This window comes from Protopterus annectens, chromosome 6.part0, assembly GCF_019279795.1.
Source record: "Protopterus annectens isolate FY-2018-M chromosome 6.part0, PAN1.0, whole genome shotgun sequence".
Lineage (NCBI taxonomy): Eukaryota > Metazoa > Chordata > Ceratodontiformes > Protopteridae > Protopterus > Protopterus annectens.
The window spans coordinates 1660527529-1660551369 of NC_056737.1; the positions used below are offsets into that span (position 1 = coordinate 1660527529).

Below are 23841 nucleotides of genomic sequence, written 5' to 3' on the forward strand. Positions count from 1 at the left end.
TTCCTTACTCATGATTTTTATTCAGACTATCATTAAATCAAAAGCTCTTAAAATGCATCTCATGGCATCTACAACGTTACAACTTCTGGAGACAGACCGCTGGCTTAATTCAGATCTCTTCCAGACTTAATTACAGTAGAGTCTTGGCAGGTTAGGATGCGTTAAAAGCATGGGAGGAAAGAAAACGTGAAAAAGTAAGAAACAAGCAATCTAGCTGGCTAGTGTGATACTAGGATTAGGAGAAAATAGGGAAGTACAGGGGGGACTGTTGAGCAACAAGGGGTCCCTGTGGAGTTCTTTGTCTATGGGTTCATTTTACGTAAGGCTGAATGTGTTGATTGCTGCTTGGCTTCTAAGTTGTATATAGTTAGTAAAGTGGATATAATGAGTGTGCACATACTGATGCATTCTGTGGATCAAAATGAAGTACCCCATCTATTTTTTGACCGCAGATAATGGTTACTTACCTCCTGTAATATAGCCCCACCATATTGTATTTACTCTCACCCATTCAGTTGCTTCTTGCTCCCCCTCCTTTGCTTTGAAGTCACCAGCCACCACTAGTTGGTTGGTCGATCATGTATGACAAAGGGTAGAACCTAAACTGTTAATCTTTTGAAGACTCTTTAGCACTATAGCCTAGCTTTGTACCGTAATGAGCTGGAATTCCAGCATATAATGCTTAAAAATAAAATGGATGTGAAAACTGCAGAGGAAGTAAAATGGTGCAGACTCATTCAGGTGGTCAGATGTATTATATAACTGAAAATAATTTCCTTCCTTCCCTCCTTCTTTTGGTGCTCTTCATGTATGGTTAACGCAATGTATGCTTGGTGTCTAATGACTGTCAAAACTGTATTTCATTACCTCTCTCTCACAAAATAAGTCAACAGTACCCACAGTGTTTTATTATTATATTATTTTATTCAGTGAAGTTTTTCCTTCTTGGTCACTCTGGAACTGGATTACATTGCGTAATGTCTTTTAAGGCTGATAAAGATGTTTCAGAATGTTTAGCCTTACTTGAACATGACTATGTAGCTAATCGTGGAGTAATCTTATATGTTTAAGAAGACCTTTCATGATTTGTCTGGTGTTATGCCTTAGTCATAAAGCATACGTGTGTATGTTTCTTTGCTTATACCTGAATGTAATTGCCTGTCTAGCTAGCTCTCTTTATTTGTCTATATCCAATATAAATAGCTGTCAGTTTACTGCTTGCTGCTTAAAGATAAAAAAACTTTGAGATATTTTAAGTACTTTACATGACTGAGTCAGCTCCATTTCTTGTATATTTTATGGGTTTTTCAAAAAATTAGCTTTTTGTTCAAGAATACTTATTAGTGGAACTTCCTGCTTTTCATTTTAAAGTATGTCTCTGAGGTTGCTTTCAAAGTTACGTTAGCTTGACAGTTTATAAGGCTTACTAGACTGCTTAAATGCAATTCATCATTAAAGGAAGAGATTCCTGATATCTTTGCCTGTTAGAATTAATAAAGCTAAGAAGAAAACAAATGTTTATATGTCTTCCTTGTGGCTGTAACTGCAGGCTGAGTCCATGAACTTCAAACAAAGAACTGAGAATAGAACTACCACATTTTTATAATTTATTAAAAATGTATAATGTGTTTACAGTTAGTCATTTTTGCATCTTCATTATGAAAACAAGTGACGAACACACTTGTGAGGGTATCAGCAAACTATTATTATTAGTGGAAAAGCCTAGACTTATGATTGTATGGTATGCAAATTTCATTGGTATCCACTATTGCCTCCTGTTCACCCTTTTAAAAGAATACTTGGATTCTTTAGCACTGCGGTGGTGGTGCTGCGGTAGCGTTGTCACCTCACAGTTAGACGTTGCCTGTTCGATTCTCAGTCAGATCGTCTTCTGTGTGGCGACATGCGTGAACGGGCGTTCCTTTGTTGAAGGTTGTGTGTTAGGCCCAGCAAGCCAGCACGTAAAACTCTACTGCCAATCATTAGCGGACCGGAGTTCCCCTGTGGCGACCCCTAACCGGGAAAAAGCCGAAAGATACAAACTTGGATTCTGTTTTTGACATGTTAAACCTCCAGATAAGACAGAGACAGTACTAGTACATGCTACAGAAAGTTCCTTGTCTTATCTTTTTATGGGGAAAGAGGATGGAATGTGCTATTTGGATGTGAAACCTTGGAGCACTCCTGGGTGATATGTTGACACTGAAAGACCAGTTGTCAGCTGTTATAAAATCCTCACGTTTGCATCCCAGGAAGCACTTCACAATTAAATAGCCAAGTCCATGTTATGACCTGGAGATAGTAAAACACATGCAGTGTTTTCTTTGTTACTCAACCTCTGCAGTGTTCTATACCACGAGCACTCTGATTTTAACTTTGCCCCCGCCCCCCCCCCCAAGCAGGTGCACATTTCTGCAGCCAGTTGAGTGTATTTACTAAAATGTATTTGATAAAATCTCCCCTGACTTGTGGGAACTGCTCTAGAATTGCTATACTTTCTTGACTGGGTTAGTCTCACTAGGCTAGTGACGTCTTTTCAGAGGATAACTCAAAGTGGTACTTGTCCTACTAGGAGTAAAACTTACCAGAGCATATGGAAACTTCCCCTTCTCTTTTTGATAGGTGCTATGGGATCTTTTACCTCCACCTGTGCTACCACCAACTCAAGCAGATAGGACCTCAGTCTAACGTGTCATCAGAATTTATAAATGCTTCCCCTAAAAATTGGAATCAGAGCCAATGACTGTTTCCTGTAGAAATTCAAGTTATGCAAATCCTTAAAAGACATGACAGGGTGACCTGTATCATTTCTTGCAAACAAGAGGAAACAATTACATTCAGTTCAGTTAAATGTCCACAAAGCAAGGGAATCAGATGCAGAACTTGATAAAACCCTTACCTTTCTTTTTGTACTGTAAACTGCTCTTTTTAAATGGAGAACTATTGGATTTTTGGATGTTTCTCTTTAATGTTGCAGCTGTCCCAGGTCTGCCATAAAGTAGTTTGCGAAGGGGCTTGAGGTCTTCAGATTTTATCTGCCTCATGAAATTCTGTTATTCTTTCGCGGTCACCAAGCTTCTCTGCGTTACTTTCTTCATTATTAAAAGGGCCATACTTTGCTGAGGATGCCTTTTATCTCACTGGAAGACGTGTCTAACTGGTTCAGAAAAGCTGCTAACAGAAATTAAATATTTTGCTATGGTAGCTTAAAATATTACTTTGAATTTATTAGACAGTGCAACCTCCTACTAATGGAGATTCAATCATTTTTTTAAGATTCTAGTTTTAAGTTAGTGAACCCTCTGTTACTAGAGCCCTCTCTACCAAAACAGAGCTTTTAATTCCCATGTACCCAGATCCAAAAATATTAGCCTAACAGTGAGGGTTTGCTGAAAATTCTGCAGATTCACATATTAACATATAGTCATCATTTGCTAATTTACATAATTAGCACCTCTCCAGTGGAATTCACAACTTTCTGAGATTTAGGAAGTGAAGTCAAGGCCTTTTCTATTCATTCTTTCACTCACTCATTCTTTGTTCGCATACCTATTTAATCCACTTCAGGATGTCAGGGAGCTGAAGCACAACTGAGCACTCAGTGAATTTATTAATTCTGGATAGTGCATGTGCATGCTTACACACACACGCACACACACACACACACACACACACACACACACACACACACACACACACACACACACACACACACACACACACACACTTATAAGCAGTTTGAATAATTGCCAGTTCACCTACAGCCTTTGGGATGTGGAAGGAAGCAATGAGGGGCACGTGGCAGAAACACACATGGACCCAGTAAGTGATGAGGAGGAGAATGCACAGCACAAAAAAGCTAACAGAAGGACAACAAAGGAAGTAGTTTGAGCAGCGGAGATGCCAACTGAAAGAAAGTTGGGAGAATGGTACAGAGGACGAATCAAGGACTTCTTTAACATATGGCATAAAGCAAGGATAGACAGACTTGACCAGACTGAGCAAAGATGGTACAAAGACAGCAAAAAACTAGGAAAAATCAGAGGTACTGAATGCATACCTTTCAACTGTCCAGATTTTTGCCTCATATTTTTGGTTGTTCCTCATAAAAACTTTTGGTTTTCTGGCAAAACACTGAGGATTGAAGTCACTGAATAATAACAGCCATTTAAGTTTCATGCTTCATATTCTTTAGAAAATGTATCCTAACACAACACCTGTTATTCTAGCAACTTTCTCTGTTTATAAGAACAATATATACAATCTGTCCCCCTGTGATTTTAGGCTTTGTCTGGATTTGTTGTGCTAAGAGGTTGAGAGGTATGACTGAATGAATAACTGATTTCAGTATTCATTCAGGAAAGCAGATGAAAGGGAACTGGCTGCTGTATGGAAGAATAAAGCACAGAGCTCTAAGAGCTGTCTTCCAGTGTCTTCAATAATTTAATCATTGTTTGGGCACTTCCCCAGAAAGCAGTCTTCAACAGATCAATCACCACTGCATAACTGTCCATAGAGTGGAAAACAACAAGTGTGATACCATTGTATCTGAAAGGGAGCAGAAAAATGTGGGACTACAAGTCTGTTTTGCCTAACAGCCCTGACAGAGAAAGTGAAGGAGAGAATCCTGAGAGAAAGTATGGTTGGTCTCCTAGAAACCAGTGATTTTCAGTATAAAAACTAGTGGAGATTCATGGCCAGAAGAAACTGTAAGTCTGACCCTGTTATGAAACTAAGTTACAGGAGAGCTAGACATGGGGAGTACTGGTAGATGGAATCTACTTGGACTTCAAAAAAGACATCTGACTCAGTCCTGTACAGGAAGCTGCTAAGAAAACCGATAGGGTGGAGTTAAGATTGAGCCTGAGGAACTGGATTACTGTGTGCCAAAATGGTAAGGCACAGGGGATACCATACAGTTACTTACACTGAGAAATGCAAAAAAGGATACAAAACAAGCACTTTAAGGATGACCCAACGACATTCTACAGGGAGCTAAGAAATAAAACAACAATAGTTGAGACACTGCCAAGAAAAGAGGAAAGTAATGCATTCTGGAGAAATATCTATGAGTACCCAGCTAAACACAAGAAGTAGACTAAGTGGATAAAAGAAGTATAAGAACAATTAAAAATTTCTGATATAGAAAGTATGGATTAGAATGAAGTAACCTCTACTGAGAAAGAGAGAAAGGTAATAAAGGCTCACAAATAGAAATGCTAGGTCCGGATGCTGTACCTAAGTTTTGGTTAAAGTTATTAACATCTTTGCACTGTGATTTAGCCTTGAGTAAGAAATACTTACATGTACATACAGAAATGACACCAGACTAACTAACAATCATGAAAACCATACACATACTTAAAAATGAACTTACAAATCACCCTAAGAACCATCAACTAATAACCTGTTTCCCAACAATGTATACATTATATACAGGAACTGATGCAGATAGAGCATACAGTACATAGAAATTCATCTTCTGTTAAACAAAGGCATAAAAGAGAGCCGTAAAAAGAACAGGAATCTCAGTATGGTATGATAGATTACAAAAATAGCATTTAATAGTGTTTCTAACCACTTGTATTGTCAGGAAGCAGTAAAGTGAAAAAAAAACACATTGTCAAACACCATCATTCAGTGGAAATCTCTCTTACCCATGGCCTTGATCCAGGTTGCAAAATCTCAGTTCCTTTATTGTGGGAGAGATGAGCGCTGCTGTATACATGACTATTATTAGGCAAGTACATATAGTTACATTTATACAAACCAATCTGTTTGTAAGTAGGCAAAGATGGCCTGGGAACTGCTTTTGGTCAGAGACCCAAGGAGGCAGGACAGAGGGTGAGCGGATTGCCAGGACCTCCAAAAGCCTCCAAGGTTTCACCAAAAGCATCATTAATCTAAAAAAGGACTTCCTAGCTTGTGGCTACAGCAACAGGTTAATCAGTTCCATTCTGGAACCCATTAGGGAACCTCAAACAGGCCAGTGACCTCACCCTTCTAGAACCAGGGGACCAACAGGGTAGGAAATTTAGGGACAGGTTTAGGGACTTACAAGAACCATATAAGATCAGAGCATGGCCCTAACCTTGAACTTGGACTTGAAGAAGATGAGGAAAGAGATAACTGACAACTGGGTGATCCTCACTGAAAGTAGGCAACTTAACAACCTACTTCCAACCCACCCAACATTTACCCTCGAGAGAGAGCAGAGAGCATCAGGGACTAAATGAAGAGCAAGGACACGAAGGAATGTGACAGGCAGAAAGGCACCTTTAGCTATAAATCCCCCCATGTACAATTACTGCGCCCTGATGAGTAATGCAAACAAGTTCAAATGCCCCAAAGCAGGCAAAAAATATCACAATAGGTCACATGGAAACAGCATTATGGAATTCATTATCTACACGGCCAGCTGCAATAAATGTAACAGCTTTTATATCAGAAATACCATCATAGGTTTATAGGTTCATAGGGAGGTACTAGGCTATTGGCCCTAGGGCCTATATAAGCCTAACCAAGAAGGTACCCTGGCTTTTGCCACCCAAGAAAATTATTTTCCTGTGCCACTGTTGAGCAGAGCCACAGACGTGATTCACGGGGTAAATTTCCTATTTCCCATCCAATCATCAAGATTTTTCTTGAAGAGTGCTAATGAAGAGCTTTGTTTGATATCGATAGGTAGTTTGTTCCAGAGTATGGGAAGTCTGTGGGACAGGAATCTATCCCTCCAGCATGTTCTGTTTATTGTGGTGACAAGGTTTAGGTCTCTACAGCGTGTAGCTCAGAGGGATTTGGATTTCTTTAAGTGGAGCATGTCTAACAGCTCTGGGTTTGACATAGCTTTGTATGTTAGGCAGAGATCACCTCTGAGTAGGCAATATGCGACGGAGTAAAGCTGGAGATCTTTGACACGGTCTACATAGGGCATCTGTTTGAGGCTGGTATTCCTCTTTGTGAGGTATTTCTGCAGTCTTTCCAGTTGTTGTAGATGTCTTTTGAGGTACATACTAAAAGGGGCGTTGTACTCTATAATGGGTCTAATGAGTGATGAGTAGAGGGGAACAATGACCTCTTTTTTCCTGGATGAGAAACCTTTTGTGATGAGGTGTGCCACGTAGAAGGATTTCCTGACTACTGTGGCGATGTGATTATCAAAGGCGAGACTGCTGTCCACCTGTGTCCCAAGGTCTCTTATCACACTTTTAGTGTTAATTTTACTACTGCCTATGTGGTAGTTGATGGGTACAGAGTTTTTACCAAAGGGGATGACAATGCACTTTTTGGCATTGAGCTTGAGGCCATGGCTTTGACACCAGGCATCTGTCTCAGTGAGGCCCTTTTGTAGGATGTCCACATCGTTAGGAGTTTTGATTATTGCTCCTAGTCTGCAGTCATCTGCAAACTTCGTTAGCCAAAGACCTTCTGTGTTAGCCTGTACTTCAGAGAAGTAGATACCAAACAGAAGATGACCCAGGACTGAACCCTGTGGTACTTCACTTGTCACTGGTCTGAAGTCGGATTTGGAGTCTGCTACTCTCACAGTGTGGGTTCTGTCAGTGAGTCAGTTGGCAACTCATCTTGTGACATAGGGATTTATACCTAGTTTAGTGAGTTTATCTATAATTCCAGAGTGGGGGATGGTGTCGAAAGCCTTGGCGAGATCTAGATAGGCTGTGTGAACCACCTTACCCTTGTCTATGGCTTTGTTGACTGCTTCAAAGAAGTCTGTCAGGTTTAGGAGACATGATCTGCCTTTTACAAACCCAACCTGGATGGGGTCCAGAGTTTGGATATTACCAATGGCCTTGCAGACCAGGCTCGTCAGGCTAATGGGGCGGTAGTTCCCAGGGTCCATGATGGCTCCCCCTTTGTGGAGTGGGATAACCGTTGCTGCGCGCCATTCATTGGGCACAAAGCCTGAGGTGAGGCTATGATTGAACATGGTACATAGGTTAGAAATTCTTGTGGTTCAGTTTCCTGAGGCTAAGGATGCTGTGGATGAAGCAGGACAAGTTGAGCCCTGGTCTTTTACATGCTTCTAGTTTGATTTGCCAGTGTAATTCTTTGGATACAATCACTGAATGGTGCACAGCGACAGTTTATCAACAAACTAAAAAGACATATGGCTCAACATCTGTCATAAATCAGCACAAAGATCTTTAAAAAACCCTTTCACAAAACATCACATGGAACACTCAGATCATGAAGGCTTTATTTTCCACATTCTGAAGAATGTCAGTGTGGGCACCCTTCATGGGAACAAAAATGACACACGAGAAAAAAATAGAGAAAAAAGAATTACACTGGCAAATCAAACAAGAAGCATGTAAAAGACCAGGGCTCAACTTGTCCTGCTTCATCCACAGTATCCTTAGCCTCAGGAAACTGAACCACAAGAATATCTACTGACATTTGCTTCGGGAATGTCTTTTAATGGGAACCAGAAAAAACGACAAATTGTTTTCCAGGGTGTGAAAATCCAGAGTGAAATATTTCAGGGTGACTTTTTTTTTATCACCTTTAGTTGTTTGTCTTGCTCTCAGTCCATTAAGCTGCATGTTCAACAGCTTAGGTCTTGTTTTCAGTCTGACTTCAAGAAAATTATCAAGTCAAAGGATATCACATCTGTGTTTTGTGGATGATCTAAAGCTGTGTAGTTTATCAGTTAGACACTTGGAAGAGCATGTACAAGTCATAAAAACCTTCAAAGATGACATAGGAATGTCCTTTGGTCTTGGCAAATGTGCAAAAGCAGCATTTGAAAGTGGAAAGCTGAAGAAGTGAGAAGATATAAAACTTTGGGAGGAATGTGATATAAACTGTTTGAAACAGGAAGGACTGTACACATATCTTGGAATAGATGAAGGGCCAATGATACAGCATACAAATGAGAACGGATCTCAGTATGGAATACTGTAAAAGACTAAAATTAATACTGAATACTGTTATGATGTCTAGGAATAAAGTTCAAGCTATAAATTAACTTCACTTCCTGTTTTAACTTGCAGGTTTGATATAACTGAGTTGTCACAAAAAGAACTGAATAAGCTTGATAGGAAAACAAGATTGCTTTATGCTCATCGAATGTGCAAGAAGCAGTGTTTGCCAAGATTATATATCTCTGTGTCTGAAGGAAGCTGTTGGCTATACATATGGATCAGTGATTGTGGGATTGCATACATGAGCCATACATGCTGCATGTTCTAAAACTTGATCAAAATAAGTCTAAGATGCTTGCTAAGGATAGCAGAAGCCTTTAGGAAATTCAGCCAAACATTGATAAAAAAGCAAGTGTTAAGGGAAAGTACAAAAAGCAAAAGAAAAAATACAGAGAACGTGATCAGGGAAAAATAAAAGATAAACGGAAAGAGCATAATTATAGCAATAAATATAGAGATCTGCTGAGACAACCAAAACTTGATGTATAACTGGCTTAGATTAGGTTACTTTAAACCGAAAGATGAAAGGTTTAATACTGGCAGCCCAAGATAATGGATTACATATTAGATGGCTTGCAAAATCCATAGGAAAGGTAGGAGATACAGACACACAAGTTTTGCAGTACAAAAGTAGAAACAGCCACACATCTTGTTGCAAGCTGGGATACACTCATGGCTGAACGTCTGTATACTGAAAGGCAGGTGCTAAGGTTGTTACACTGGAGACTTTGTAAACATTACAACATAGAGGCAGCTGTGAAACGTTGGAAATATGAATCACAAAGGATTGTTGAAAATGATGAAGTAGTGATTATTTGAAATCAGCCTATACCAGCAGCAAGCTGAGTGGATATTGTAGTTCAAGAGAGAAAGACAGAAAAAACAGTGATTATTGAAATTGCTACACTTTGTGACTAGATTCTCTTACGAACTGAAAGAAATATATCTATAAAATATCAAGACTTGCAAGCTGAAACTAGAGCAATCTGGAATAAGGATGCACAGATAGTTCTAGTTGAAGTAGGAGCAATTTGAGTTAATAACAAGAATCTTCAAACATATTTAAATATGTTACCATTAAAAGTGTAACCTCTTATGAACTGCAAAAAGAGTCAGTTCTGGGTACATTGTGGGTGCTGAGAAGAGCACTTGTATCAAAGACTGAAGCAAAGCTGATTTTTCCTCAACTTTAATTCTGCCCTGACGTAGGAATGAGGTCCATTCCTGTCAAAGTTTGTAAAAACCTAAGCATTTGGAAACATTAAACCAATAGAGTTAATGTCAGAATAAAGAAATTGCATAGTGGAGTACTGCAGGCATCAGCCCTGGATCCATTGCTGCTACACGCTGTTACTTTCAGACATACCTGAGGGAAGGGGGAATATTGACTTTTTCAAAGATGACCACATAGTTAGTGGAAATGTAATGTAGTAAGCAGTGGTGGATCGGGAGAAGAGTTAGCAAAAGAAGTACATTGTATTACTTCATACACAGAAACATGTACATTGTCTATGGAAATATTAAAAGGCACAGACAGCAAAATAAATGGCACTGCAGGTGACACAGAATTTAAGAGAGAATGCTTTAGCATGCAGGTTCTTGCATATTTGGGGTGTACATACAATGTTTGTTTACATTTGTCTTTTATTTAGTTATTCGTTTGATATGCTATGGAATAGACTTCCCATACATGTCAAACAGAGCACCTCACTGGCCATCTTCAAGAGAAATCTTGATGAGTGGATGGGAAATAGAAAATTCACCCCAGGGATCACTCCAGTGGCTCTTCTTGACAGAGGCACTGGGAACTAATGTTGGGTGGCACATGTATCAGTGAACTGATACATAAAGACCATTCTCATCCACAACCTAATATCTTACTTTCACCACCTTTATTTTAGGTGAGTTTGCAGTAATAAACTTGTATTTTTTTTTCAGTAGTACTACCTTGATCCTAGTGCAGAAAATCTTGTATTGTGAGTTGCTTGCTTCTAAAGCACATTTGTAATACTGATTTTTTTATATTTTTGCATATTGTTGTGAATGTCTCTCATTTCTCTGTTCTGTGCCTACCTACCCTTTATTTTAATTTTCTGATTCCTTATAAAAATCGTTTGATTTCATGTTGTATTAGCTATGTTCTTATATTATAACCGATTACTTAGTTAACATATAGGTTCCTGATTGTTTAAACTCTGTTATCTAGTATTTGTATCATGCTGTATTGTCAATTCTAATCAAATGTTGTTATACTGTATTTACTGTGTGGACCTTTTCTCCCGGGCCCTCCTCTGAAAAGGACGTGTCCAGTTGGACTTTCCTATTAATTAAATGTAAATTAAAAGTAAAATACTTATTTGTAAGTTAACATTGGACATTACTGAGGACTATGTTTGCATTACAAGTCTTGTAGAATACTTTTGACTATTTTACATTGGAAAAAAGTAAATTATTAATGTCAGAGGTGCTGTTATTATGAAACATTTGAGAAAATTAGTATCATTAACTTTGTGCCCTGTATGGTAATAGACTGGGTACTGACCAAGTCTGTTCTTTGTTCTGTCCCTGTATTCAACAAGGTAGAGTATGGAGACTTTGAACGACCTTTCTCAACTCCAGCAGGACAGGTTGCATCACAGTCCAAGAGCAGCCAGATGGTGAAGCAAGCACTGGAACGATTTTATCCCAAGCGGTATAGACAGGAATGCTCTGAAGAACAGCTTAGGTGAGACTTTTGCTGTCTTTCTCTCCCTGATAGTCAGACTTGCATTCTCTACAATATTTATAGTCAGTGTGTTGTTTAACTGTTTGGAACTGGTATGTATATCTGAAATTTAGCTGGAGCAGATACTTTAAGAGTAACTGGTGGCATAGAAATGAGAACTATAAAAAGTGTGCAAAGAGACTGTACGAGAATGATGTGAGAGAAAGTGAGGAATAGATAGTTTTGAGCAGAGAGTATGACAAGGGCTGGGTAAGAAAATGAGTCATGTGTAGTTAAGGAAAAAGGGAAAAATACAGAAACAGCAAGAAACATATATGAATGTACCAAATGAAGTGGCGAATGTTGACAACAGACAAAAATTAAGCCAATGATGGTTTCAATACAGTTAAAACATTTTTATAATAAGAGATTCTGTGGCATTCGGAATCAAATGTCTGGGTAACATAAACAAAGGAGACCTGCTTACAGTAAAACCTGTCTCAAGACTATAGCTAAAATATAAGATATGAAAGGAAGTTACTGGTGTGGTCAGTAAGGGGAAGGGGTGGACACATTGTGGTACATTTTGATCAAATAATGTATCAGTTGAGACAGCTGAGGTGATTGTGAGCACATTTGTGTGTTTATTTATTAATTTTTTTCTGCTGATTTTACAGGTAGATGAACTGGACCGAGTGGTCCTTTTTCAGTTAGACCTGCTGTATAAATGAACATCAATGCATGAATAAACATAGAAGGTTATACATTTTATAACAATTGTGATTGTATTTCCAAACAGCATCTTGTACAGAGGCAGAGATTCTCAGTAAAAATAAACCAAAGTAAAAAATAAATAATTCCCAGTAAAAGTATATAAAAAATTAAAAGTATAGCAAAGTAAAAGTCATATGCTGCTGGTGTTAATTGTAACCATTGCTATTACAGCAACAAGCATCACCTAGCAATAATATATTATGATTATGTCTCCGATCATTATTTGTTCAATTCATGGATGCGAAGAAGTTCCCCTGAGAGTGATGCTGGAGAGATTAATCTTGGCATCCATGTCGAGAACACATAAAGGTGGGTGGTTGGGATCGGAGACCTGATCATAATTCTCTGTAGTACATGGAGCTTCAGCTGCCCCATGTGCTATTAGTCGCAGAAAAAAAAGCGCAAAGTATTTTGCCAGCTTTCAGAACCATAAAGCACTTTGTGAACACTGTCAGAAAGACAGCATGACATATGTTGTGTTAAGGAAAAAAAGGTCAGGGACAGATTACTGGCAGAGAGATCGGGCAGAAAGAATGCTGTTTTTAATTCTGCTGCAGTCAATTACTGTCCAGCACTGGCAGGTTTTATTGCCTAGTGTGATACCTAATCTTAACAACTTAAACAATGGCACTTCACAGTTGTTAAGATCTGGTGTCACACTACAGAAGCACTTAAGTGGTTTGCCTTTTTCTTGATATTGGAGTGTAATTACCATGCCCCATGCACTACATTGAGATTATGTTGTTGCACAATAGCACTGGCATTTAGCTTCAGTAAATAGAAATTATTTGTGGGGAGATAATAAAGTTTTTAAAGTATATTGTTCATATACAGTTGTTGGAATGGCATTACATTTTTCAGCCAAGTATAGATAAAGTATGAGTCGCACTCCCAACTTATGTGACATAACAACCTACAGCAACCCAGTTCACATATGTTTAAAAATCACCTAAAACAAAGGGCCTGATTCCAAAAAAGTTGCTTTTGGTATAAGTCTGCCCTGATTCCAAAAGGCCTGCTCTCAGTGTAAGTGACTTATGTCGGTATAAGTCATCTATAAACAGACTTACTACGGGGAACAGATTCCAAAACACCTACACGCAGCCTCCTATCAATGTAAGTGGTCAGTTGCAATGAGAACAAGTCTTTTGGAATCAGGGCCAATATCTTAAAGACTCCTGACTTTGTTCGTACTCTGTTGCTCCAGGATAGACCCTTATTCACAATGCTCATATCCTTCAATGATTCCTGTTTTTTTCTACTAAAGTTTCCACATTAATTGTAGAACTACTTCCTGCTGATGATGATTTTTTGAATTTTCAGAATTACATTACTCCTTTGCTGCGGTAGCGTTGTCGCCTCAGAGTTAGACGTTGCCCGTTCGATTCTCAGTTAGAGCGTCTTCTGTGTGGCGACATGCGTGAATGGGTGTTCCTTCGTAGAAGGTTGTGCGTTAGGCCCAGCAAGCCAGCACATAAAACTCTACTGCCAATCATTAGCGGACCGGAGTTCCGCTGTGGCGACCCCTAACCGGGGAAAGCCGAAAGACACAAATAAACATTACTCCTTTCTACCTTTTCTGCCATTCTGTTGTATAACTGAGCTTTGTGGACTTCCTTGCTGTTCTTCTAACTCCTTCTCTCTTTATCTCTTCCTCCATTTGAACTTATTTCTGCTTTAATTGTCATATTATGATGTATTGTTCCTTTGAAGTGCATCATATTTATAATATATTCTTTGCCATTTATTATCCTGTATAAATTGTTTGCAATATGCACCAGTTGTATTTTTACTGCCACTATTCCTTTGAACTTTTCCCCTGGGCCTCTGCTGAAAATGTTTTTTTTTAATGCCCAGTCTGACTTTCCCAGTTAACAAATGGAAATAATAATAATAAGATGAAGTCGAAGTAAATATGAGTATTTCTGAGAGATGGGCAGCAGTTCATATGTATTTGCTGAAAGATCAGAGTGAGAGCTTTTGCTGTTTGTTGTTGTTTGTCTTTTCGGCTTTTTCCTGGTTAGGGGTCACCACAGCGGAACTCCGGTCTGCTAATGATTGGCAGTAGATTTTTTTTATGGTGCCGAGTTGCCAGCTCGACGCCCAACCTTCAACGAAGGCACGCCCATTCACGCATGTCTTTCGAACACCACTTGACCACGGGGAGGACATGCAGACTCCACACAGAAGGCACACCAGCCAAGAATCGAACAGGAGAACCCCTTGCTTGAGGCAACAGTGAGAGCTTTTGCTGTATGACTTGGAAACAGATGGGCAGACAACAAGCATTTTTTTTTCAGTAGAAAAGCAGTGGTGTTTCTTGGGAAGGAAGTTGCTTTTATAAAGGTCAGGTTGTGTTTCCTGAGCCTAGTAAACTTCTTGAAAAGGTTACAGAGTCCGTGGACAGTGGTCACTCCATGCACACTGGCTATCTTGACCTGGCCAAGGATTTTGACATTCTTCTTTATGTTGGTATTACTGAAAAATTAGACAAACTTTTGTAAACCACTGTGTTATCTGCTGGATTACAAATTGGATAGCTGTCAAATCCAAAGTTGTAAAAGTTGCTGGTACTTTATCTGAACAGAAAATTGTAACTAGTAGGGTACTACAGGATCAGTGTTTCGTCCTGTTATGTTTGTCATTTATTTTGTAAACATCTAAGCCAGTATCCCAGAAGTGTGATTGCCCAAGTTTACTGAAGGCTGCGTGCTGAGCAGTGTTACCTGCTCTTCAACTGACACTAAACTGCTGCAAAAAGGGCTGGAATATGGACTTTCCTGATGTATTAATATGGTCTCAAGGCTGAATGCAAAAAGCATACAGAATAGTAGTACTCAGCAGAAAAGCTCTTCCTACCTTATATAAGTATCACTCCTCTTCAGACAGATATGGTCATACGAGTTCGGGGTACTTAGGTGGACAACTCTGTCTCATTCCATCATCATGTTTTCAGTATAGGCAGGAAGTCCTTCTATCTAGCCCAGTTAATTTTCAAAGGAATATCTTCAAGATCCAAGGAAGTCATCTTACCACCGTAGTCTCCCCTTATCAGGCCCATCATCTAGTCTATAGTCCCCTTTGTTATGTACACATCATAGCCTATCATTCAGCTGGAAAGGCCCAGCCAAAAAAATTAAAGCCTTAAATCCTTCAGTTATCCTAATAGATTAGTGCAACTCTTATAATCAGTAGCCTACAGGCTGTTCCAAGGTTAGCTGTATCTCACTTTTCAAGCCATGAAAGAGACACTCCTGTTTGAGCCGCTGTTTATGTGCAAAACCAGTGGTTCTACAGACACCTGAACTAGGAACCTAAATCTGTAACAACAAATAAACAAGACTCACTGGAGGAGTGGGTTCCTAACTTAATATATTCCCATCCTGTAGAATAAGTTACCACAACAGACCAAGCAAAGTGCTACTGTCTTAACGACTGAATGGGTAGACACAAATTTACACCAGGGTTATCATGTACAGCCCTGTTTCATGTCTTTGTCTGATTTAAGGCTGGTCTTGATAAATAGATGGTGAGACACACATTTACAATAGGGTTAGCATATGGGACCCTGCTTGATTTGGGTGGTAAGTGCTATTACGTACTTGTAAAGATTGTGTCTACTTAAAAATGTATAGGTGTAGGCATTTTATACTTCCTGTGATCTCTAGCATTGTACTTATGTTCGTTTGTGTCCACAGCAAAATGTCAACCTGGTTATCATATAAGTAACAAGGAAATGGAGAGATAGGAAAGTAGAAAAGGGGAAAACAGTAAACCAAGATAAACACACAAGGGTAACTGTAACGTCTAAAAGTTGGAGTGGAGAAAGAGTATTTTATTTTATTTTTGATAGAGAAAGAGCTCTCCCTTCACTTTTTTATTTATTTTCACATCAACTATTTATTAGAATAATACGATGTAATAATCAAATGTAATACATTGATTAGAAAAATAATCAGTGGATCATATCAAGTTTTGTAGCTATTAATTCAGTTGTCAGTATATCAAGGTAAAAAAATCATAAATAAAAATTCAGATTCAAATTCAGCTTGTGACGTAGCAAAATTTTCATTAGCAGCCTCCCTGGTATCTTCTGATGAAAAAAATTCAGACCAGAATAATAAATATCTAGCATCAAGAGTTAAGTCAGGTCACCCAGTGCCTCCCAATTCTCAATCAAGACTTTCTTTCTAAAATATACTTGGGGGTTCTAGCTCCAGTACGTGAAGCTTTAATAACAAATCATTAAGTTCAATTAAAATTTGGGGGGGTGCTTTGTTTCCAGATTTTTTTTAATACATTTTTTAGCTGCAAGCATCAACAAGTTAAATACAGCTCGTAACTGGTATTTATACCTGGGTATTCTACCAGACCTAATAGAAAGTTTTAGGGGAAAACAAAATCTCTGTATTAAGGCACTGAGATTTTCTTTAAATTGGTCCAAAAAATGACATTCCCAAAATACACACATCCAGTCTGCTAGATCAAGTTATAAACAGTGCCAGCATGCAAAAAAGACAGTTGGGAAGATTCATAATAATGTAGCAAGATTATGAAACTATTTGAAGTGGTACTGCCAGCCAAACAATGGAATTTTCTCAATTTGGGTGCATATTTGAGAATTAATAAAATATTTTCCACAAAGTTCTAGGAGATATAGTAATCCCTAAGTCCCTTGGGGAGCGATCCCCTTTTGTAAGATTTACAGAAGAAAGCTAGGTGGAGAATGTAGTGAGTAATTGCTGTAGATAGCACAGGTGGAGCAGGGCAAGCATCAGGAGCAAACAAACAAAGAACAAAGACTGTGTCAAATGAGGTGGTTTATTTACCTAAGGTGGAGTGCACAGTGGAGGGACAGAGTCATACTGAGGGTGGACAGCTGATTATGGGAGGATTGAACAATGAGTAGGAAATGAGGAGTGGCACATTAGGGAAGGCGCATACCATGATGGGGATAGACTCATGGTTCTGACATGGTTGGATGCCAGCTGCTCTCGATCAGTGGCAAAATGGGTTGGAATTGTTGACAGTGTGATTGCACAGTTCTTGCTAGATGTATATTGATCAGCATTGCCAAGTCAAACATCCAGTTGCTGGTGCACCTTGGCAGACACCACCCTCCATAACCAATGCTGGAATACCAGGAAAGTCAGCACTAAACCACTTGCAGAAGAGGAACCTTGACATACCTTCTCCTGAGAAGTAGATGTGGTAGCATTACTGACCCCTTCAGGTCACCTGCTGCAGGATGACCACTGTACCTCTTCTGAGAGGCAACCTTTGCAGTCACTGGTGAATCAGCTACAGGGGCATTGGCTGGCAAAGCCTAAGTTGACCATTGCCTTACCTCCTCCTCCTCCTGTTCCTTAACTGGACATTCAGAAGAACATAATGGAAAAAAATGATTACACATGCGACACAAACACATTCACAGTTGTACAGAGGACTGACACAGACATTATACATATGCCACTGCTGGGAAAAGTACTGCAATCTTTTGAGACACTCAGCCATATTCAGCTGTCTCTCATGTGCCACCAGAAAACAAAGTGTGCACTCTTAAGTATACACAGGTATGACAGTCAAAACAGTACTAAACAATGATAGTAAGAAAATGCTTACAGAACATTTCAGCCTCCCTCTCCTGAATCTCTGCCTGAAGTAGTCTTGGGTGGTAACTTTTCAGGTCATTGTACCTATGTTGGCACTGCTCAGCAGAATGAGTAAAGCTAGTGGCGTCACAAGTCCAGCGAGTTATTGTAAGCATCAGCCTTCTGCAGTGAGCCATCAAAATTGCCACAGGTGCTTTAAGAAGTGTCTGTGCAGAAAGAACAGGGAAATCCTGCTGTCCCTGATACACCATGGTGGAGCCCTACATTCCTTGGCCTGAAGTAGCCTTGGCCATTCACTAAGGTCCACTTGGGCAAAAAGGTAACCTGTTATGCACAGACAGTTGCTTGTAAATCATGTGCCACTGAGTGTAGTGTTACACCATGGTACTAACACATGGCCATACTACTGCTCTGCAGCACTGCAGGTTTACATATGCTGCACACATAAGGATGCTCATCACATTCTTCATAATCACTGTCAGATGTACAGCTAGTATCAGCATGTTCGGGCAGAACACTGACCACTAGCAGTAATCACAGACAGTGCTGCTTAATACCTTCATTAATGTGATTGCTACATTAATTGGCTCTTCTTATAGCAATAAAAGGGTTTGGCACCATTTTGCCCAATACCAGTACCATACAGATGGGAGCTAGAAAACATCTGAAAAGAATCTATACCCTTGCAGTCTTGTCTGGTAAAATACCTAAGCAAGAACAATAGTCTGATGGGGGTGTAAGTGACAGCTTGGCAATTGTGGTTCATGTGTAACTGAGATCCATGATACTGTACCATCTGCCTGTGTATGTGGAGGACACACCATGTACATGGGAAACCTTGGACAGGATATGCCACAAGTAGTAGTGTGTTCCAGGGCCATGTGTTGTGGCATTTCTTCCATGTATAAATGGGGAGGAGGCTATGTATAACACTAACTGCAGCTGATAACAAGGTACATGGGGGGCTGTGGACATAGGCATGGGGATATGCATTCCCACAGCATACCATACACACCCACTGACTGACATTTTTCACCCACAGGTGCCCTGGACACTTCCCCACACATGTCTATTATGAAGGATATAAATGTAAACCAGAAAGCCCACTGTAAATCATAAAGCACATAGCACTCATCTGCCATTGTACTGAGCAACCTTAATACATGATTGATGTACAGAAATGAATGGCATACAAAGTCTTCCTTTCAGCCAAATTGAGAATGTGACTCTTGGCATAAGAAGGTATAAGGACGTTAAAAAAAACAGAAAAATCAGCTCCATCTAAAAACAAACAAACAGAAAGGGCTTTGAGGCTGAAACCTGGGCAGCTAGAAAGACTTCAGCACTAATAGGCTTGGTTAAGGCAAGTATAGCTCCTATAGCTATGGCTGCAGAGTCATCCTATTTGTACTTCTTACATTTGAGCTTAGCAGTAACCCCCCACGGTATCACTAGACTTGTAATATTCTGCCTTATAACAGGGTAAATCTGGCTTTAATTTTAATTTTCTTACCTTTTTACCTGTATCATTTGTGATGAATTAATTGTATTTCTTTGATGCTGTAGAAGTAAAGTGCTTAGAATTAAGCACACAGGTAAAAGTTGAATTGAATAGAATCTTCTAGGTAAATTTTGCATCAGCAGTATAGCTTGTATTCATTTCAGTGTTTTTTTTTCACAGACAACTTTGTCAGCGACTATCTACCAAATGGATGGCTCTTCGAAGTCGTGCTGTTACAGACTGCACACGCATTTATTTAACTGTAGCCAGGAAATGGACTTTCTTTGGTGCAAAACTATTTCTTGCAAAAGTAAGGATCTGTACATTTTTAATATGTTTCATTATATGAGCCTCAATTTCCTTGTCTCACATGTATATGTTATTTATCTGTTTAGTTTTAATGAACCATGTAAATACAGTAGGTACAGTCAGTTGCCCTGACGATTCATTGCCCTTGCAGATTTTCAGTGATGTTTGATGTGAGTAGTTTGTTTCCCTCATCTTTGTAAGGGAAGATGCTGAACAACTGTGTCGTACATTTATTATTACATTTTTTATTGCTTGTTTTATCACAGTTGCTATGGTATGTAAGCACTGTTCAGTTTGCAACACTCAGTCACATTGTAGGGTATGTACAGTATCTATTGAGATACAGTGCTACCTTGGTGTTGTCAGTAATAATTGTGACGACCGTGCCCTGGCCCAGCAATCAAGGAGCCTCAGTCCTCACCACTAACACCAGGGAGGTCGTCTCATAGAAGAGGAAAGGATAACAAATACACACAGTAAAGTACAATTTCCCTTAAGTGCACACAGAGATCATAGTCAGTGTGGGGCTGGTTGCTCCCTTGCGCTCCAGGCCCCCAATAAGACTCCCCACTGGCACAGCTATAGGGTCCAGATCTCAGCCTAGCTGGCAAGCTAACCTCCAGTACCTTATCTGTCCCACCAGTGCTTCGTGCTCCTGCCCAGGTAGCTGACACACCACACACACACTTTGAGATAAGTATTTATACAACTTCACAGACACTCCTGGGTAAGGCTGACACAGATTCTCTAGCTGTGCCCCTTTACCCAGACTACACGGTAGTAATTTCTGCCACCACCAGCTAATAACTATCAGCTACCCAAAGGCCCTTGAAAAGGTGTCCACTTATTACTGTGCAATATTATTATCCAATTAGTAATGTGACTATTCAGTCTAAGGCTTTTTTAGAGTGGCTTATTACGATAACCTCTATAAATATGCAATGTACTGTAGAGCCTTCTGTCTCTACACAAACCAGCCACAGGTAAAGGCTTTAAAAATATTTAATAATAAATAATTAAAACACAAGACAATACTACTACAGCACAGAGATAGCTAAGAGTTCAGAGATCACACAGAAACTTAAAATAATACAGTAGGACAGGTCTGATGTCAAAGAAAAACACTTACTCTTTCTAATCTTTAGCTGTTCTTAAGAGAAAACACATTGCTATAATCCTACTTACAGACATAAAGAGCATAAGCAGTGCTGAGGTTGATGGTCCAAGACAAAATGCTTCCAGTCTCTCACTGAACAATATTTTTTAAAACATTAACAAACAGCTCTGCCAATGCCCTCCCAAATGACATCATTTTGACACTTAGGTTTTTCCCAGTATTCACATTACATAATTTTGACACTTAGTCTGGAGTTCCCAGGCAAACAGACTGCATTATTTAGCAAGCTAACACCTGCTTGGGAAACTACAACAATAAAACACATTTGACATGTAAACTCTAACAATTATTCCTTAAGTTAAGACAATAGAAAGAATGTGTTCAGCCAGCTGCTTCGGCACCACTTTTTAGTTAATTGTAACTTCAAAGAACATTTGAAATGCTTGGCTTGGTTTTCCTTACAGCAGATGACAATGTTACAACAACCTTGAAGTTCACATTTCACAGTGTTTTCGTTCATTTAAAAACACAAGCCTGTATTTTACATTTATTTATATAAATGATAGAATTATGTATCAAATTCTATTTGACTAGGCTGGCAGCCTTCGCTCATTTTTCCCCAATCTTCACATCTTTCCCCCTGGAGAACTCAAGCTAGTTTTTCAAGTGACCCTTGAGAAACACCGCTTGAGAGGGTTAGGTCTATCTGGGTGCACCTCACCCTGTTCCCTGTCTTGAGAGCCCATCCGCATTGGCATTGCTACTCCCACTGTGGTGCTGCACTGACATATATGCTTGCAGCTGCAGGCTCCATCTTAGCAACTTGGCATTTTGCTGACTGGCTCTGTTTAACCATCTTAGAGGGTTGTGATCTGTCAATAATGTGAATTTTCTTTCATACAGATAAGGCTGAAGTTTCTGCAGTGCCCACACTATAGCTAGACATTCCTTTTCTACAGCTGCATAGCATTCCTCCCTGGGTTGGAGCCTATGACTGAGATAAACCGCTGGGTGCTCTTCCCCCTTTGAAGAAATCTGGCTAATTACACCCCCCACCCCATGGTTTGAAGCATCCACCTGTACAACAAATTTTTTGCGGTAATCTGGACTGGCTAATACAGGGGATCATCCCAAAGCTTCTTTAATCTTCTGAAATGCCTGCTTACATGCTGGGGTCCACACTACCTTATCTGGCCTGTTCTTCTTTTTCAGGTCTGTGAGGAGAGCAGCTATGGTACTATAACTGGGGACAAACTTTCTGTAGTACACTGCTGTCCCTAAGAATGCCCTCACCTGCTTTTTGGTAACAGGTGCAGGCCATGCCTGAATAACTTCCACTTTGGCAGGTTCTGGCCTTATCTTACCACTCCCCACTCTATGTCCTAGGTAGGAGACCTCTACCATACCTACCTGACATTTGCTTGGCTTAATGGTCAGCCCTGCCCGCTGTAGTCTGCCCAGCACCTCCCTGACATGCTGAAGGTGCTCTGGCCAGGAATGGCTGTAGATGGCAATATCATCTAGGTAAGCAAGGGCAAACCCTCCTGCTCCTGCTAGGATATTATCCACCAGCCTCTGGAAAGTTGCTGGGGCATTCTTCATCCCAAAGGGCAACTTTGTGAACTCGTACAAGCCAAAAGGAGTCACAAAGGCTGACTTCTGTCTAGCACTGGGAGTCAAGGGCACCTGCCAGTAACCCTTGGTAAGATCAATGGTTATAAGATACTTAGCCCCACCCAGCTGCTCTAGGGCCTCATCTGTCCTAGGCATGGGGTAAGCATCTGACTCTGTGTGACTATTTAATTTTCTGTAATCCACACAGAACCTGGTGCTGCCATCCTTCTTTGGCACCAATACCACTGGCGAGGCCCAGGGACTGCTGGACTCTTGAATCACCCCTAGTACCAACATCTGCTGTACCTCTTCCCTCAGAGTCTGTCTGACTCTCTCATGCACCCTATAAGGGGCCTGCCTAATAGGCCTTTAGGGTCCTGTATCCACCTGGTGCTGCACCAGGTGAGTGCTCCCTGGTTTCCCAGTGAACATGTCCCCAAATTCCTGCAACACTGCTCAGATTTCTCTAACCTGGGTAGGAGATAGCTGCTGGGACATTGCTACCCCTTCCACCGAGGTGTCAGCCTGAGCCTCACTGAGGAGATCAGTCCCCAGATCTCCCTCAGACTCCTCCTGTAATCCACTGCAAATGCTCAGCACAAGGGCCTCCCTATCATGGTAAGGTTTCTGTGCCCCTGCTGTCTGCCAAGCACTTCCACCATGTACTTAACATCACTTACCTTTCTTACCACCTTGTAGGGTCCCTCCCAAGCTGCTTGCAGCTTTTTGTATCTGACAGGAATGAGAACCATTACCTGCTGCCCCACTGCATATTCTCTAGCTCGAGCATTCCTGTCATAACACACCTTTTTCTGTTGTTGGGCTTCTGCCAGGTTCTCCTGGGCCAAACCCATGAGTTCCCTGAGCCTTGTCCTGAGGTTTAGGACGTATGCCACAACAGACTCCTTGTGAGACTCACACTCACCTTCCCACTCATCTCAAATTAAATCTAGAGGTCCCCTCACCCTATGCCCGTACAGCAACTCGAAGGGTGAAAAACCTGTGGATTCCTGGGGAACCTCTCTGTAAGCAAACAACAGATAGGGCAAATATTTGTCCCACTCCCTTTTAAACTGATCTGCAAATGCCTGTAGTATGGACTTGATTGTAGAGTTTAACCTCTCAACAAGACCATTAGTCTGGGGATGGTAAGGGGTGGTCTTCATGTGCTTCACCCCACAGGACTTCCACAGACAAGCCAGCAGGTCTGACATGAAATTGGCACCTTGGTCAGTCAGTATTTCTTTTGGGAAACCTACCCTGCT

At 40.3% G+C, this 23841-nt stretch overlaps 1 protein-coding gene across 1 annotated transcript in view; it reads left to right on the forward strand.

Moving 5' to 3' along the window:
- PLEKHH2 (pleckstrin homology, MyTH4 and FERM domain containing H2) overlaps positions 1 to 23841 on the forward strand; it is a 1501506-nt gene that overhangs the window by 1385466 nt on the left and 92199 nt on the right. Inside the window, exons 25-26 of the mRNA XM_044075068.1 lie at positions 11525 to 11670; positions 19717 to 19846. Of these exons, the coding sequence (XP_043931003.1) occupies positions 11525 to 11670; positions 19717 to 19846 (276 nt within the window). The remainder of the gene's footprint in view (positions 1 to 11524; positions 11671 to 19716; positions 19847 to 23841) is intronic.